Source organism: Scleropages formosus, chromosome 8, assembly GCF_900964775.1.
Source record: "Scleropages formosus chromosome 8, fSclFor1.1, whole genome shotgun sequence".
Taxonomy (NCBI): Eukaryota; Metazoa; Chordata; class Actinopteri; order Osteoglossiformes; family Osteoglossidae; genus Scleropages; species Scleropages formosus.
In genome coordinates this window covers 30,327,574-30,345,625 of record NC_041813.1, presented here as the reverse complement: position 1 = coordinate 30,345,625, position 18,052 = coordinate 30,327,574, and the positions used below count along the sequence as shown (strand labels likewise).

The 18,052-nt window shown below is 50.0% G+C and overlaps 1 protein-coding gene across 1 annotated transcript in view; it reads left to right on the top strand.

Annotated features, from left to right (window-relative positions):
* Positions 1-17,836, top strand: part of mrc2 (mannose receptor, C-type 2) — a 28,655-nt gene extending 10,819 nt beyond the window's left edge. The window contains exons 3-29 of the mRNA XM_029254331.1: positions 2,329-2,502; positions 3,555-3,719; positions 4,033-4,146; positions 4,453-4,596; positions 4,720-4,911; positions 5,589-5,743; positions 6,153-6,257; positions 7,906-8,021; positions 8,375-8,523; positions 8,640-8,857; positions 9,500-9,642; positions 9,955-10,051; positions 10,148-10,283; positions 10,404-10,430; positions 11,314-11,480; positions 11,880-12,048; positions 12,488-12,630; positions 12,725-12,839; positions 13,111-13,271; positions 13,461-13,569; positions 14,040-14,278; positions 14,397-14,562; positions 14,692-14,841; positions 14,961-15,080; positions 15,189-15,368; positions 15,779-15,802; positions 16,022-17,836. Of these exons, the coding sequence (XP_029110164.1) occupies positions 2,329-2,502; positions 3,555-3,719; positions 4,033-4,146; positions 4,453-4,596; positions 4,720-4,911; positions 5,589-5,743; positions 6,153-6,257; positions 7,906-8,021; positions 8,375-8,523; positions 8,640-8,857; positions 9,500-9,642; positions 9,955-10,051; positions 10,148-10,283; positions 10,404-10,430; positions 11,314-11,480; positions 11,880-12,048; positions 12,488-12,630; positions 12,725-12,839; positions 13,111-13,271; positions 13,461-13,569; positions 14,040-14,278; positions 14,397-14,562; positions 14,692-14,841; positions 14,961-15,080; positions 15,189-15,368; positions 15,779-15,802; positions 16,022-16,242 (3,899 nt within the window). The 3' untranslated portion in view covers positions 16,243-17,836. The remainder of the gene's footprint in view (positions 1-2,328; positions 2,503-3,554; positions 3,720-4,032; positions 4,147-4,452; positions 4,597-4,719; positions 4,912-5,588; positions 5,744-6,152; positions 6,258-7,905; positions 8,022-8,374; positions 8,524-8,639; positions 8,858-9,499; positions 9,643-9,954; positions 10,052-10,147; positions 10,284-10,403; positions 10,431-11,313; positions 11,481-11,879; positions 12,049-12,487; positions 12,631-12,724; positions 12,840-13,110; positions 13,272-13,460; positions 13,570-14,039; positions 14,279-14,396; positions 14,563-14,691; positions 14,842-14,960; positions 15,081-15,188; positions 15,369-15,778; positions 15,803-16,021) is intronic.
* Positions 17,837-18,052: the final 216 nt, after the last annotated feature.

Sequence of the window (18,052 nt, the reverse complement as noted above, 5' to 3'; positions counted from 1 at the left end):
TCTGTACCCTCCTCCTTGACATATAGGCCACTCCCCTCATCATGAGTCCCTACACTATGCTCTTCCTCTTCATTAAGTCCTCTTTTTTAGTTTTGCCTTGATCCCTTGATTCCTATGTTTTTTTTTTTTTTTTTGGTTTATTTCCAACTCCTGTCTAACAAGCTTATTCTTGACCTTTTTAATAGAGCGGCTGCTTTAAATGAGGGAGTGTTGATGCAGCGTCTCGTAGGGATTAGTCATGTAAGTGGAAAAGGGAAGAAAGTGAAATTAGCGCCCGGAACGCTTAATGGTTGCAGAACATTCCTTATTCGCAATTCATTGTAACAGACGTAATCGTACTTGTGGCCACGTAAAAGATCCTCGTTCGGGTTTCTTATGGTGCGATTCGAACGTGAAGTTACCGGAACTGTTTTAGAAAGCGTTGGTCAGAAAACAGTGGTTTCTGTAGTTGTATTTATTAAACAGAAATATATACGTATTTTCTTACGCCCTGTGTTGCCGGGTAGGCTCCGGTTCCCCGCGACCCCGTCTGGGACAAGCGGTTCAGAAAAAAAAAAAACGTATTTTATCGGCTGCAATATGAGGGGAAAATGAGGCTGCTGCTGTTTTTGTTACGTTTTCAGTTTTTCTTTTGCCTACACTTTGTGTTTTTGAGCTTTTCTAAATATGTTATACCTTATTTGCGCATGCTTTTTCCATATGGGGAACAGATAACCACGCGTGCAGTGTGGAAAACGTACACGAAGGTAGTTACTGCAGTAGTTCATAAAAGTCGAGAACAAGTTCTTGGGTACATTTATAAAATGTTATGAGTTTGGGCCACAAGGTCGGGACGACGGCTCCCTGTTCCGTACGGAAGCCGGCGCTCAGACCCCCGAGCGCTATTTATAGGCAGCCGTTCGCTCGGCTTTCAAACGAATGGCGGACTTATTGGCATCAAACGCTGGCATGCCAGAAAAGTGAGCGTTTGATAGTCTGCCAGCAGCTTCGTGTTCTTCGGCATTAGCGTCTTAAGGATCAGTTGGCATGCAAAGGGATAAACTGACAGGCTCTGCCAGCAGCACTTAACCTTTTTGTTTAAAGCCCTCCTCTGTAATTCCATATGAGTTACTGCTAATTCACTAAACTCTGTTGTTATTTGTGTATGATTTTTAAATCGCACGTCTCAGTGGCCCAGACTTCACTGTTGTTATCGACAGAAAGTCGTCTCTTAGTTGAAGTAATTTAATTGGTAGCCTCTGTATGAAAAGTAAGCAGTCTAACTGTTTTTCAGCATCACATCGAGCAGTTTAATGTGGCACACGGTGCATTAATCTCGGGCGATTTTTGGACTATACTAGAGCCTGAGAAACAATCCCACGCTGGATGGAATAACTCTCGTGCTTTGCGCTGCATCGTAGCACTTACCCATCATGCTGAGGCCCAGTTAAACTGTAATGAAGCCTGCATAAATTGCAGTTCGTCGAGTTGTACTTTTTTTCCTTCCCCTCCTTTTTGTCCTCTGAGATATCGATCAAAATGAGAAATTGTGTAAAACTGCCTGTGGACCGCCTAATGAACTGCGAGGAACAACCAAAGCACTGATTAAAAAGAACCAGTAAATTCAGAAACCCTGGTTATTGAGGGTTTATGCATCTGTAATGTCGAGAAAAAATGCTGGGTGGGCGATGAAGCAGAAATATTCCACATGCAAATTTGGACGCGATGCGCTCCTAATGTGGTTATTATCGATCGTATATGCACAGGGAATCGTTGCATATTCAGTGCATTTACACTCATTCATTTAGGCGACCTTTTTCTCCAAGGCAACATACAACTCAGGGTAAACAGAAGTGCATTTCACAGCGGGTGACACGCGATTCTCAAAGCACGTCGAGTTAGTTTCGCCAGCCACACATTACAGGACTAGGAGGATAAGGAAATATGATGATGATTGTGGCGGATGTCATTAAAATTTATGGAGCGGTTAAGCGATAAGGAGGGGTGCAGCTCCAAAAGAGATGCATTTTTGAGACCCTTGCTCAAGGCTGGAAGGGATTCAGCAGTGTTGAGGGACAGCGGAAGGTTATTCCACCACAATGGGGCAAAACTGGGACCAAAAATGTGGAGCTTTGATGTTGGACCTCATGTGACTGGGACCGCCAAGAGCAGTGAGGTGAAGGACTGAGTAAATGCTTGAATTGAATGTGAACTTGAAAGCTGTTGTTTAATTAAAAGCGAATAGGATGTTTATCAGGCCTTGATCACTAACCAGTCATTCAGCACTGCACACTACTCCAGGGATGCTTTGGGACTAACAACTCCATCCATCCTCGCACCTTGCCCCAGAAATCTACACCATCCAAGGTAACTCTCACGGGCGTCCCTGCTACCTGCCCTTCCTGTACGATGGCCAGTGGTTCCACAGCTGCACCAACATTGGACGCGAGGATGGCCACCTCTGGTGCGCCACCACATACGACTACAGCAAGGACGAGCGCTGGGGCTTCTGTCCTATCAAGAGTGAGTAACTAGTGCTGCCCCTCGTGGTGCCCCGCGGTAGTGCCATTGAGAGGACAGGACACGTGCAGGTTTTAAATGCCATAAAATTGTGTTGCGAAATGTGCTGTAAAAATTATTTTAAATTGTCACTCGATGCCATTATTCTAACATGTTACTGGATGACTGTTTTTTTTCCGTACTTCTCATTTCATTGTCCTGACCTAGTCCAGTTTAAAGTGAACAAAAACACAGTACAACGATTATCTGAACGTCAGTTTTCCAAACCGCCCCCCACACATCGTCTGACGCTGTTGATCCCGTGTGGGGTCGCGGGGAGCTGGAGCATAACCCGGCAACACAGGGCGTAAGGCTGGAGGGAGAGGGCACGCACCCTGGATGGGGCGCCAGTCCGTCACAAGGCACCCCAAGCCGGACTCGAACCCCAGACCCACCGCAGGACCCGGCCAAGCCCGCTGCGCCACCGTATCCCCTCAAACGCTCCCCCCCCCCCAAAAAAAAAAAATTACAGTACTGTACTCTTATGCGTGTGCAGTTACTTCTGTTTGTTAACGCTTTTTTTGATGTAAACAGAAATGATTTATATTTTAAACCATGTAAAACAATTAGCTGTTACCAGTTATTTTTGTTACAATACTTCATATTTCAAAATACAACAGTAATAATCTTACATAGAAGAATTTAATTGTATGCTTAATTACGTTTCATTTAGCATAAACCGGGTATTCTCATGTATGTCTGATGATTCGAACTGTTTGGTTAACCGAACCAGCCTTAGTCCCAATTAGTTTGGGTGATTGACGTTCTACAGTAGTTAATATTTGTACTGTGGTGCTTTTTCTTAGCTGTGCCACTGAAATACCTTCTATATATTTCCAAAAAATGCAGTGATACAGCTGCAAAATCCTAATGTCGTGTGTTATAATAAATTCTAAAGTCAAGGAGCTCAGTGTAGTAATTTAGGAAGGGCTGAACCTGGCTGTTGAAATTTTTAGTTATGCAGCTATTCGCCCCTCTTTTTCCTGTGTCTTTGTCTCTCTCAACATCCCGTACAGGTAACAACTGTGAGACTTTCTGGGATATCGACCCGGTGACGGACAGCTGCTACCAGTTCAACTTTCAGTCGACCCTGTCCTGGAACGAGGCCCGGGCCAGCTGCCGACAACAGGCATCCGACCTGCTCAGCATCACAGAGGTGCACGAGCAGACTTACATCAACGGTGAGGGCTTAGCGTGGGACGGCTCGCACACCCGCTGAACGTTTTACTGCCGAAGACCCTCAGATCTCTCCATCGTTCCTCCGTTTTTAAGGTTGCATCCTTTTTGAAATCCTCACACATTAGAGCAAACATCTGGCACAAGATGGACTAAGATTACAAGAAATAATTTGCATGCAGCACAAATTAGAAGTGATTAGCGTTGTTAATTCAAATTGTAATGTGCCCATCAATGTTCGTAGCTGGAGGATTCGCTCTTTGCTGTATTTTTCCTGATTTTTATTGCTTGTCCAAAATGATGGGTCTCTGTCTGCAGGCTTGCTGACAGGCTATAGTGCCTCCTTGTGGATTGGACTCAATGACCTGGACATCAATGGTGGCTGGCAGTGGGCAGATTCTTCGCCTCTCAAGTACCTCAACTGGGAGCCTGGTAACAGATACCCCCCCCAGTGGCCAGTCAGATTTTACTATGTGAAGGGCAGCATGTAGCATAGGTGGCGTAGTGCTGCCTTGCACTTCGAGGTCCCAGGTTCAAGCCCCACCTCCGGCTGCAGTACCTAAAATAGCTCCATAAAAAATTGCCCTGAGTAAATCACTGTAAGCAGCTGTACATAATAAGTCTCTTTGGAGAAAGATGTCGGTTAAATCAATAAATGTAAATGAAGGAGACGATACAAAGTAAGATAAGATGCTGAAGTGTGAACTCTTTCTGTGACCCGAATCCTCCTGACCGCAGAGCAGCCCAACCACGCCGAGGAGGAGAACTGCGCAGTGATCCGGACCGAGACGCTGGGCCGCTGGCAGAACCGCGACTGCTCCGTGGCCCTGCCTTATATCTGCAAGAAGAAACCCAACGCCACTCTGGAGCCTTTCACCACTGGTCAGTTTCCACAGGGGGCTGTTCCACTTTTAAACTTTCACAAAAATTCTCGTCGTGGTGCACAGGACTGTAGAGGCAGGTGTGTGTTGACATCCCTCGTTGTTTCCCCCTCCCCACCGGCAGACTCATGGATGGACGAGGAGCGACAGGAGTGCGACGTGGGCTGGCAGCCCTTCCAGGCGGGCTGCTACAGGCTCACGGCTGAAAAGCAGACCTGGGAGGACGCACAGAAGACCTGCCAGAAGATGGAGGCCAACTTGGTCAGCATCCATACTTTGTCGGAATTGGAGTTCATCATCCGCAACCTGAAGAAAAGTGAGGAGGGTTGGGGGGGGTCTCGTGCATTGACATGATGGAACTTGTTGGCAGTGGACCGGTCTCAACAGGCGGGATAGCTGACATTAAGACCAGTAAATCCAGAGCATATATTAGGGACTGGCCCTATAAGAAGGACTAGCTAAATGATGTAAGAGTAGAACTTCAGCAAGAGGAGAAGCCAGGAGGAGGAAGTCTCTCTCCTTCTCCCTCCCTCCCTCCCTCCCTCCCTCCTCCTCCACCCTATCCTTCCTCTCTCAGTCCAGTTGGTTAAGGATAGTGTGAGTTCACAAACTGAGAGCAGCTGGCCTTCACTGAAGTGTCATGGGAGCTACAGGCCAGAGGGGAGACTTTCAAGGTCAAATGAATGACATAAAATTAAGTCCTGTGTGTATTGTCTGCCTAAACCGTCATAAAGATCTGTCCCCTTTAGGAAAACCGCAAGGCAACTTCGGGGGCATCGGTGAATGTGATCTGTGACTGGGACTTAAATGTGATACCTTCCACTGGCCCACACCCAGCTTGGTGTCTTTACCACGTTCAGCTCTGTCGATGGTCTGCTGAACTGCCGAGTCCCTGTGCTTCGTCTGCTGATCTGATCTCCTTTAGTAAGTCTGGGAAGCAACCCAGATGCAGAAGCTGTGGGTCCTGCATCACGTCTGCGTCTCCCCTCTCAGGTGTGGATGAGCTGTGGATTGGGCTGCACGACACCAAGATGCAGATGAACTTCGAGTGGTCAGATCGCACGCCCGTCATCTTCACCTACTGGCACCCCTTTGAGCCCAACAACTTTCGCAACATGCAAGAGGACTGCGTTACCATGTGGGGGCCGGTGAGCGCCCTCTGCTGCCCCCATCCCCCGTCCACACTATAAGAGCTCAGTAGTAATGAGCTGCAGATGTTGGCAGCAGTTCCACTTTTGAACTGTGTAATGAAGTTCATATCAGAAACTTTTACTTCTTAGCACTTCTGTCACTTAGCCTTTTCTCAGCAAAAACATTCTACTGAATCCCAAATGCTGAACTAGAAATGTCGAGTTGAGTAGTTTTCACGGTCTTGGGGTCAACAATATTTTTTCCCTTTTTTTTGCAGTTTAGGTGATTCTTGTTAAAGGGAAAAAAAATCATACAGATGAACATTCCTGAGTTTCTTGCCGGCATCATTGTGACTTTGATTACTCAGCAGTTTTTCCTTTTCCTTTGTTTGTGTGTACGTGTGTGTGCGTGCGTGCACGCGAACAGGAGGGCCGCTGGAATGACAGCCCCTGTAACATCTCCCTGCCGTCCATCTGTAAGAAACAAGCGCAGAGGACCGAGGGACACAAACAGGACCACGGCTGCAAAGTGGTAGGTGCTCCTTCCGTTGGACCTTGGGCCTCCCCTCCGCACACACTCCTCAGCATGGGTGTCTGGGGCTCTGTGTCAGAGAGCTTTTCTGTATGCCTTAGTGTTTTGCGTACGCCCTCGTGGGGAAAATGAGCGTCTTCCTGTGTGTATGTATATGCTGTACTGCTAGTCGCTGTCTATGAGATCCTCGAATTCAGGGTCATTATTTATAAATGTAGGGAAATATGTGTTGCAGCTAAGAAGTTCACCTCTCCCTCCATCTCTGTCTGTCTCCGTCTCTCCACCCACACAAAGGCTCCATTCAGAGTTCTTGCTGCGTCACGCTCCTTTCGCTCCAGCTGTGTACAGTCAGCGCTGGCTCGCCATCTGCGTCTCGTAAATAATATGACAGCACCATCCCCCCCCCAACACACCCCTTTCCCTCCTGGTGTATGAATCACTCCCATCATGGCCAGGGAGGTTAGCCAGCTCTCCCCCACAGGCACGCACATATGCATGCGCGCACACACACACGGACACAGCCCAATGCCACCCTGAGCACATCTGGGGATGCAGTCTGCCCCCCCCAGCGGCGTCTCCGCTTTGATCTCGCCAATTCCATCGTCTCTGCGCGGTCTCAGTACCTGTCGGTGCCACTACTTCTCATCCTCCCTTTCATCTCCCCAAAATGGAACTGAGGCGTCTCTGATACGAAGTGACAGTCGGGGTCCCCCAGCTGTACGTGTCCCTCCACCGGCCCTCTCCCTGTGTGCCTGCTCTGTGTCTGACCTCCTCACCGGACTGTGGAAGTACACAGCAATTTCATGTTGATTACGGGAATTATTTTGTCATTATTGCTCTCATTTACGGTATATTTATTGATTTAGCTCAGAAGACTGTGTTATCTTTGTGTACTAAGCTTTTTACAGTAATTTTTACCAATTTGCATAGCAGCTTAATTTTTACTGCACCATCCTTGCTCAAGGTTATTGTAGCAGGAATGGGATTCAAACCCAAAACCTTGAAGCTGAAAGTGAACAACCCTAACCGGTTGATCTGTCTAGCCAGCACACATCTTGCCCCCGGTTCTGTGCGGAACACATTATGCAGTGTAACGTTTCTCTGTCATTCAGGCGGCTGACTCCTTTTGCGAAAGCACTTTTGGTTCACGTTCCAAGCGCAGGTACCACAGGCAGGATCTGCCTTCTCAGACCAGCAATTTTCCTTTTGGTCACAAGTCCCTTGTTTCCATGCTCCTTTCTGCTCATGAACTTTTGGAGTGACTTTCAGACTGGTGAAAGGACTCGGGTCGAGGCCTTACGTTGTCTTTTTGATTATTTCCAGAGTTGCCACAGCTGGAACAACTTAAAATCCCCCCCCCGAGCCAAAGACACTTGTCGTGAAGCTCAAAGCTGGACTGAATCCGGTGTTTACCCACACACGCACAGAGGTCCTTGGGTTTCTTTGCGCTGGTGGCGTTCTTGCCGATGTCAGCCTTTTGCCTGCTAGTTGCTTGTTGTGTTGAAACCTGCCGTGTTTAATATGTTTGGCGCACGGCATTTCGAGGCGATGCCGTACGGGTTCACCGCTGCGCTTCTGTAGCCACATCCTTCCCTTCCTTGGACAGGTTTCTGATCTCGTTTCTGTGCATCTCCCCTCTCCGATCTAGGGCTGGAGGTGGCACAGCCCTTCCTGCTACTGGGTGGGTGAGGAGTCGGTGACGTATGAGGAGGCCCGGAAAGCTTGCTCTGGCAGGGAGGCTACGCTGGTCACCATCACCAACAGGTCCAACCGCAAAGTCCCAAACAAAGAAAACACAACCCCATACCTTCACAACCGCACGGCGTGGACATATCCACACATGATTACAGTTGTGCAGCCCTGCTTGACTCCTGTTAAGACTACACTTGTTGATTTAATGTCTTTCCACAGTGTACATTTTCAAGAGAATATTGCTACTTAGTGTTTCTCCATTCTGTCATTTCTGCAATATACATTGTCATGTCTCACTCTTTAGTGAAATCACAGTCCCTGTGTTTTGTCCCTTTTGCTTTGGATGTGAATATCCAGACTTGCCTGAGATGACTGGACTTGTCCAAGGTCTTATGACCTCTTTTGACATGCTGTGTTCACCCCAGATTTGAGCAGGCCTTCGTCAACAGCCTGATGTTTGGCCGCACCAAAGACTACTTCTGGACCGCACTGCAGGACCAGAACAGCACAGGCACTTTCCGGTGGCTCAGTGGGGATGAGGTCACCTACACCAATTGGAATAGGGACCAGCCGGGTAGGCGAGGCTTTTACCACCTCTTCCGCAGCATCACTCATTCTCTTCCAGCCATACTCACGTAGGAGGGAATACGCAGCAGTCCTCAATAGAGTGCGTCTACCTCTTTCACCCAGGCTTCAGTAAGGGCGGATGTGTCGCCCTAGCGACCGGCTACTCGACCGGGCTGTGGGAGGTGAAGGACTGCGGCTCCGTGAGAGCAAAGTACATGTGCCGCCTGAGCCTGGACACGTCTCTGAGCCCGGAGCCCCCAGCTCCAGTGCCGACACCCAGCCTTACAGGTGCCTGTCCCCAGGGATGGAAGAGCAGCAGCACCTTGCGCCACTGCTACAAGGTAAATGTGGTTCCTCTCTATTCCCAAACAACTATTATAACTCTGATTCCTATTTCCTGTGACAGTGACAGTCTCAAGCCCTCACACCTCCGATTGTGGTAAACCCAAGGCATAGCCGAAAGCGCAGATCCAGTGCAGACTTTTATAAATGCAGCGTACAAACTTGTTCATAGTGACTCATGTACAAACGTAAATAGTAACTCAGTTAAATTGGATGAACAGCTTTTATAAAAATTAATTCAGAAGCACTGTTATAAATAAAGCACTTCTCTTGTGTTTTGAGTCAGAGTCCAAAGGTTAAATTCTTCACTTTCCAACACAATTCATGCTACCAGCTTTAATCATTTGGATAATGTGATAGAATTCAATAATTTTACGACAAATGCTATAAAGTACATTGGAGTTATCATTGTCGTGCAGGAAAAAAAAAAAAAACAATTTAAGTTTAGTTGATGTTATTTCATCCAGACAGAAATAATGGTACCTTAACCTCACTGCAATGAGACTTTGAGTAACTCTGATTTTCAAGAAATTAACACTGTAAAGCAAGGAAAAGTTTTATAAACTGATGCCCTCAAGGCCCTTCCCTGTGATGAATGCCCCCTGTGAACGGTGGTGTGTCTCTTCCTGTTCCCTCTCCAGGTGTTCCACTTCTCTCAGCTGGAGCAGAAGCTCAGCTGGGTGCAGGCTCACCTCTTCTGCAGGAAGTACGGCGCCCACCTGCTCAGCATCGGCAGCTTCGACGAGGAGCAGTTCGTCTCGCAGGTGCTGCACGAGGCCTTCGGGTGAGTGTCGGCGTCACTCTTGCCGCACAGCATCACTCGCCATGCCTTTCCAGGGCTGATGCTCGGTGTGGGTGCACACTGCCCCTCTGCAACCCTCTGCCACGAGTGCAAAGTACGTAGTGTATGTTTCCATTTCCAGTTCCCTGCAGTTGTACACCTGAACCCCTCAGATCTGAATTGCCCAATGAAAATATTCAGCATTGAGGTTGGGTGCAGTTGTAGACGAAGGCAATAAATACGTTGAGAGTAACGTGGTTAAATTCAGCATTTTTTTTTTTAAACTAAACTTTTTTAATGTTGCATGTGCTGCAGGGAGTCGGAGGACCATGAGCAGCACTGGTTCTGGATCGGACTGAACCGCAGGAACCCCGTGGACAAGGGCAGCTGGAAATGGAGCGATGGGTTGGGGGTGAGGCACAGAATTGGCTGAGAACCAAAGTACTGGTGGTGTAACCTGGTGGCATCCCCCTCTTGACCTTTCCCACCACACCCTCCTCTCTCCCAGTACTCGTACCACAACTTTGGGCGCGACTACTACGACTACAATGACCGGCAGTGTGCAGTGGCTGACCTGGGGACCATGCAGTGGCTGGCCATGCAGTGCGAGTCGCAACTGGACTGGATCTGTAAGGTCCCGAAAGGTAAAGCACCACCCTAACCCGGGCATTACTGCAGTAACAGAGGTCGTAATATGTTTCTTAGGATGAGGTTTGCTGTGTAACCTATGGATTGATTTGTAATTTATCTGCTTGCATTCTCAGGAACAGTTGTGAAGGAACCAGAAGAGGGTGAGTCTGATCATCATCGTCTTTCATGTACGCCGGCGTTTTACGATATGACAGGAAATCTCTTCTCATCACAATTTGCTCATAAATCCAGATTCACTTTTACTACTAGGCTACAGTGAATGAAAGCTTAATAATATAGAGGTCCCTTGATTCACTGACGTTATCTTCTTTAAAGATATTGGATATCACCTTAATAAACAAAAGGACGTTGTACATTTTCTTTTGGTGGTTTTATCACATATTATCGATATAAATAATAAAACTAATTAGTGACAGAAGTGAAATGTGTTGTTTCAACACACTCCTCCTATTCAGTGCAATGTGTTGTGACCCGTCCCATAAACATGTGCAGCGTTCCGCACTAGCAAACACCAGACACCAGCTGTAAACACTGGGAAAGTGAGTTAAATTAAGCTGGTCCCACATTCCTATACTCTTTGTGTACGTTTTACTGAGACCTCTCGGCCAGTCGTGTAAAAGCAGGTTGCATCACTCTTGTAAATCAAAAAGTAATAAAATTGAATGAAAAGTGGGGAAATAGTACAATGAAAATAGACACACACACACACACACACACACACACACACAAACTGTCTGAAAACCACTTGTCCCAAGCGGGTTGGTGCGAGCCGGAACCTAACCCGGCAACACAGGGTGTAAGGCTGGAGGGGGAGGGGATGCACCTAGGACGGCACGCCAGTTCGTCACAAGGCATCCCAAGCGGGACTCGAACCACAGACCCACCACGTAGCAGGACCCGGCCAAACCCGTTGCCCCACCGCGCCCCCCTGCAACAAAAAATAAACCGGAGAAATGTTACAAATATTATCCGAATATGTGTCTGTGCTGAGCCTTTGCATATTTCCCGCACGTCTGTCCGCAGAGACCTCTTTCAAGGAATGGGTTCCCTTCCAAGAAGCCGAGTACAAGTTCTATGACCACCGCTCCACTTGGGACCAGGCTCAGCGGATCTGCTCCTGGTTCGATTCCTCCCTCGCCTCCATTCACTCTCCCGAGGAGCAGAGCTTCCTTACGCAAACCCTCCGCAAGGTGAGACCTCGTTGGCCCCTCAGCTCGGGGGACCCCATGCCAGGAGGGTTGACCGCGCTTTGAACGTGAATGAAACTGTTGCAGCAGATCGGAGCTGCGACTGCAGCTGACTCTTCGTTTGGTGCAGCTCAATTGCTGCAGCCACAGGTCCGCGGCATTGACTGCGACTCGCACCCGCAGCCCAGTGCTTTGCCCTCCAGCACATTTATGTGCTTCTCACATGAATACAAAGAAGGGCGAGTCCTCTGAGACGGGCCTTCTGACCTGGTGGCTGTGTCACTCGAATAGTGTGAAGGACACCTTGAAAGTGCCTTTGATTCGAATGGAAACCTCGGCTTTCTTCGCCGCTTCTCTCGGTGTTGCTGCGCATAATGGCTTTTCCGCTCTGAATCCCTGCAGATGTCCAAGGGCGAGGGCCAGCACTGGTGGGTGGGGCTGCACACCTATGAGAACGATGGGCGCTTCCGCTGGTCGGACCACTCCGTGCTCAACTACGTTTCCTGGGCCCCCGGGAGGCCTCGGCCCGTCAGCCGGGACCGCAAGTGTGTCTATGTGACGTCCAGCAGAGGTACCCTACGAGGGTGGGGGGGGGGAGGGAGGGGCAGCATGTAGAAAGGGCGTACGAGGGTGGGTACGTGAGGGTAGGGATTAGTAACTAGTGGTGAGTCACATTTTTTAGTGGTTAATTTCTTTGGTTGTTGCTCAAACTGTGACGTGTGAAATACGTACATATGGGGACAGCTGGGAGCCCAGTGATTAGAGCTGTTGCCTTTGGACCCAATGGTCGCAAGTTCGATTCCACCACCAGCTGTAGTACCCTTGAGCTAGGTACTTAAATTGCTCCAGTAAAGTTACCATGCTGTATAAACAGGTATGTAAATCATTGTAAGTAGCTTAACACTGTAAGTCTCTTTGGCGAAAAACGTCAGATAACTGTAAATATGCAAAATCAGTTTTGGAAGTTAAGGACAGCAGAGCATTGTTAAGGTTTCTGGTGTCCCACGCAGACGAATGGGGCGACCAGAAGTGCTTCACAGACCTGCCGTACATCTGCAAGAGGGTTAATGTGACGGGCACCCTCCCTCTTACCCCGGCTCCTCCTAGCAAGAATGGCGGCTGTCCCGATGACTGGGCTCCCTTCCTCAGCAAGGTGCGAGTCTGAGTGAGCTGAGGGTGAGGATGTCGTTGGAGGCGGCGCTGCTGCGGCCTTGACGCACTCAGCACACTTCCCTTCCCGTCCACAGTGTTTCAAGGTGTTTGGACACCAGGAGTCCAAGAGGGTCACGTGGTCCGGAGCCAAGGCACAGTGCGAGTCCAACGGTGCCGAGCTGGCGGTGGTGTCGAGACACCTGGAGCAAGGTGGCAGAGCATACCTTCTCCCTTTTATGTACACACACACAAAGCTCATGGAAGCACAGGTCACATCAGCAGTAAGGAGAGAGACTCTGCGTCAAGATCTCAGAAGCTTCGCAAAACACATTTTGACACTTGCTTTTAATAGGGGATGTTAGGTCCTGGAAGACGGTCTTTCCTCTTTATCTCCATATCTCTGCAAACGTGCTTGTGCGTGCATGTGCGTGTGACCTCAGGGACATGAGATGTAATAGACTCCCCCCCTTCTCCTCCACAGCCTTCCTCACTACTCTGCTGCCCAACATCAGTTTTAACCTCTGGATCGGGCTGTCGGACTCAGACGTCCGCTTCCAGTGGCAGGACCGCACACCCCTCAGCTACACCAACTGGGCTCCTGGAGAGCCGCTGGCGCACAGAGACCTGCCCACCAAGGCCCGGGTACGAGTGCTTCCGCACAATGTCTTTGTGCATCGTCTCTTTGCTCTGTAGGACACTGATGGGGACATATCAGCACCGAATCATTCGTCCAGCGTTAGTGTTGTCCAGTCGGGTGTCTCAAAGAGGAAGGTGACTCCATCCAGTAAAGACAATGTCGCTGCCCCCCCCTCCCCCATCCCACCCCGCCAGGTGAACTGCGTGGTGATGCTTCACGGCAACCCAGAGAAGAACACGGGCATGTGGGCATCACGCGTGTGTGAGACGGAGAAGCATGGGTTTGTCTGCCAGAAGCAGAAAGGTGTGGGGTGGGGGAAGTGACAGAGATCCATCCCACGCACACGCACACACACACGCACACTACAAAGGAGGCAGATCTTTAGCCCTGGGACCTGCTGTGAGACATGAAGGAAGACATTAGCATCTGAAAGTTCATGCACCATTGTCATGGTGTCACAGTTAACAAGCTGGTTAAGGACACAGGCTTCTGAAGTGAAGGTTGCCAGTTTAAGTCCTTGTACTTAAAGTAAGAATCTAGTATGAAGTTGCTCCAATAAAAAAACTATATGAGAAGGTAGAACTGTCGACACAAGTGTTTGCTCAGTGGCAAACGTGGAAAGAATAGTGGTAAATGTTCCAGTGCGAGCTGTACTTTACCACCGTGCAGGTCTGTTGTTACTATAGTTAGCAGCCAGTACTAGTAATGTCAGCATTACTGTGGTATGAAATGTGTACCCCACTAATGTGTGCGTATCGCTGCGTTGACCCCAGACCCTGCGGTGCCTGCGGGGCCCGACACCCTTCCCCCCTCCCTGTTGGGACCGCTGCAGTTTGCCGGGGTTTCGTACCGTGTGCTAAACAAACGCCTGGACTGGACGGGGGCGCTGCACGTGTGCGACTCGGTTGGCGCTACCCTGGCCACCGTGCAGGACCCCTACCAGGCAGCCTACCTCACCCTGGTGCTGAGCGCCCTGCGCGGCCCCGCCTGGATCGGACTCTACAGCAGTGGGGTGAGGAAGGGGGAGCGGGAGGGGGGCTCTTACTGCTGTCTGTCCCTGCAAAATCAGTAGGTTCTTGATGGAGCGAACTGCAGACTGAAACTTATCATCTTAACTGTTGATTGTTCAGGGGCGGAGCTTCACCTGGCTGGGCGAAGATCCCATCAACTTCAGCGACTGGAGGGATGGGGTGCCTAACAGCTTAGTGGGATGTGGTCACATGACCATCCCCGGCCAGTGGGCCGTGGCCTCGTGTGACGCAAAGGTGGACTCGGCCATCTGCCAGCTGAACGCAGGTAACCGTATTCACCTCTCCTTCCCCGGTGGAGCGTGTGTGTGTGTGTGTGTGTGTGTGTGTGTGTGTGTGTGTGTGTGTGTGTGTGTGTGTGTGTCCGAGCGTCTCACACGGTTGCTTCTTCCTGCAGGGACGTCTCGCGAACATCAGTGGAGCTTTCCCGGCAAGTGTCCTCAGGCGGTGGGCAACTGGGGCTGGGTCCCCTTCCGCAACAACTGTTACTCCTTCAACCTGGAGCAGCTCAAATTCCACCAGGAGGCGCAGGACTCCTGCAAAAGCGGTGAGCGCAGCAGTGGGCCGTCCCCCACTCGCACCCCCTTGGTCCCTCAGCTACATTTCTACATGTTCGCTGCTGATGGCCCCCAATTGGGTCCACCTTCTTGCCCTGTTCCCTCGCAGCTGGCGCCCAGCTGCTCTCCATCCTGGACGAGACGGAGAACGGCTTCGTGTGGGAGCACATTCAGGCGTACCAGGAGCAGGCGCACGGAGCATGGCTCGGCATGTCCGTCAACCCCAAGGGTAAGCGGCTCCAACGGGAGCGCTGGCTAAGTGGAAGGATGGTTCCTGTAGCGCCTCCCCGCTACGAGTGCTCAGTCTGCCTTTGGCCCCTTTCATTGTGGCCTGCAGGGGGCAGCCTCACATGGCCAGACAACGCAGAAATAGAGTACAGCAACTGGGAGGGGCGGGACGCCAATCTGAGCATGTTGTCAGCCAAGTCGTGCTTCTGGATCCAGAGCAACACGGGGCTGTGGAAGCCGGGCTCGTGCCGGAACCGCACCCATGGCATCATCTGCAAGCGGCCCCGGGGTGAGTGCCCGTTCGCTAAGACAGGAAGAAATGTCATCACATTGCTTGGGAGAGCCCTGAATGGGTGCCTCAAGTTACAGACCGGCTGAGAGCGATCTCCCTGCTGAGCTAAGAACAGATACCCGGGTTTAAATGCCACCTCCTGCTGTAGTACCCTTGAGCAAGGTACTTACTCTGAATTGCTCCAGTAAAAATTACCCTGCTGTATAAATGGGTAATTAATTTTAAGTAGCTTTGCATGAAAGCATCAGCTAAAGGGGTATAAGTAAAAGGAAGTTCTGAGAGAAGAGAGGTATGTGAGCACAGTGAAATATGGGGGTAATAACGTTTTGTTACAGCTTCAGTAAATGAATTTCGTGTCCAATATGGAACGGAGATTTTCTCACGCTTTATCTGTTGTACTTCTCCAGGTGCTGAAACATCACCTCTTGTGTGTAAGTACTGCTCTTACTTTTCTCTTTGGTTTTGACTGGAGAAGGAGAACTTGACATGGGCTTCAAGGAGACAGCGATGATTATGACGATGGAGAACGACTGCAGTTGCTCTGAATTCACGATTCTCTCTCGCTCTCTCTCGCCCCCTGCTATCCCATCTTTTTCTTTCTCTGACACCTTTTTTTTTTTTAAACTTTCTTTGGTCTCGTGTCGGAGCAGCGGAATCGGACCACCTCCCCACGCTGGTGCTCGTCCTGGTGACGGCACTGGTGCTCGTCCTGCTCACTGTGGGCATAATCTACGTGTACCGGCGGCGGGCGGGCGCCTCACGAGGCTCCTACGAGGGGGCGCGATACAGCCGCACCAGCGCCAGTCCCTCGGAGCAGGCCGAGAAGAACATCCTGGTGTCCGACATGGAGCTGAACGAGCAGCCTGAGTAGCGGCGGGGAGTGCAGAAACGCTGCACAGATGGACGGACGGACAGACAGACAGACGGACGGACTTTGCCGATTTTGGACGTTTTCATTAGTTGTTTTGCAAACTTTGGAGTCGTCGCAGGGCTGTGCTGAGCATGGCGGACCCCAGTCACGTGTAGATGCCCCCACGTCCCTGAGCAGTCTAGAGCCCTCTCCAGCAAGCCCATCCGGAGCAGAACAATCAGACAGCCCTCTTGAGACATTCCTTTTCTAGAAGTTTCCATAGCGACCAACAGCTGTCTCCCAAAACACTGCACAAATGGGTTCTTCTCCAAACACTTTTTCTTCTTGTTCTTTCCAACTCCATTTGAGTACATAGGTTTTTAAAAAAAAAAAAAAAAAAAAAAGAGAGAAAAAAAAAGAAAAAACTTCCAGTGTTATTTCTTAGGACGTTGATGGTATTGTGTTTTACTCCTCACGTCAGGTGTGAACTCACGGTCTTGGTGGCTCGGTGGCACCTGCGGGCTAACGGGCGACACGTATCCAACACGTTCTCCGGCTCCGGAGAATCTGTAAGGCGTGAACACCCTGCTGATCGACCCCCCCCCAACAGACCAAAGCTTTCCGCCGAGACGCACTGAGCACTTTCCTGTGTCGCGTGTTGAGAAAGTGTCCAGCGCCGGAAGGCAGCAGAGACACCCGAGATGCGTCTTTTCTCACGTCTCAAGCTCGCCACATTCCTCCTCTTGCACAAGATGGCTGTAGGACAGACACGGTCCAACGGTTCACGTCTCTGCGTTCCTCACGATGTGTAACATTTCTCTCCCAGTGCCTGGTCTTGTGAAACCAGCCTCTCTTCTTAATGCCAGTCTGATGCGCTTCTTGAAATCGGTGAAAACCTTGTGATGACCCACCCCACACCCCCGCGCCCCAAAGGCATTGCTGTCATTCCTCGTATGGATAGATCTCAGCCTTACTGGTTGCTGATGCCCTCAAACAGTTGTGGACCGAGTTCAGATCGATGGGCCAAAGACGTCAGTCCAAAGGATACCTTCTCTCTCGCTGTGGTCACTGTTCTGGACCACTAGGGGTCCAGCTACTACAGCGAACGGGCATCTGTGGAAGTGTCAGGACCGATAAACGGCTGTGTTCCTCATCTTTTTATGATTTTTAATGTCTTCCTGTCTTGCAGCCCTCGTTTCGGGGCTGAGCGGTGGTCCCACGGAGTGGAGCTGGTACTGTGTTTCTGAGACGTGTGCGTGCGTGGTGCAGTCACTCCAAGTCAGAGGGATGCGGGACATCAGGAGGTGATCGCTTGACGGAGAAGAGAGTGAGGGGGGGAGAGGAGAGGATGGAAAGAACTGGAACGTGAAAATAAAGGAGGAAGTGGTGATAAGTAATAAGAGAACGTACGTGTGTGTGTCTGTATGTGTGTGTACACCGTCGCTCCTCCGGTGCGGTGGCTGCTCTCAATGGAGCGCCTCTCGCAGGCAGAGGACGGGAGCTGCCTGATGGGTGGGAGGGGCCATCACATGTAAATCCCTGTGAAGTCCATTTCAGATATGCACCTGTAAGTTTGTCTGAATTTTTTTGTATATGAAATTAATAAAAATATATGTTGGCTTTATAAAAACGGTACAATACAGTGGTATTTGTAAGTCTCCTGCTCATATAGTGTACGGCAATGAGAGCTACACTCTACACTGGAGGTGTCATGAGCAGCGTTTCAGCTGGACTGCTGGCACTAAATTGCCTTTAGAGTGTGTGTGTGTGTGTGTGTGTGTGTGTGTGTGTGTGTGTGTGTGTGTGTGTGTGTGTAACGGTCATGCACTGT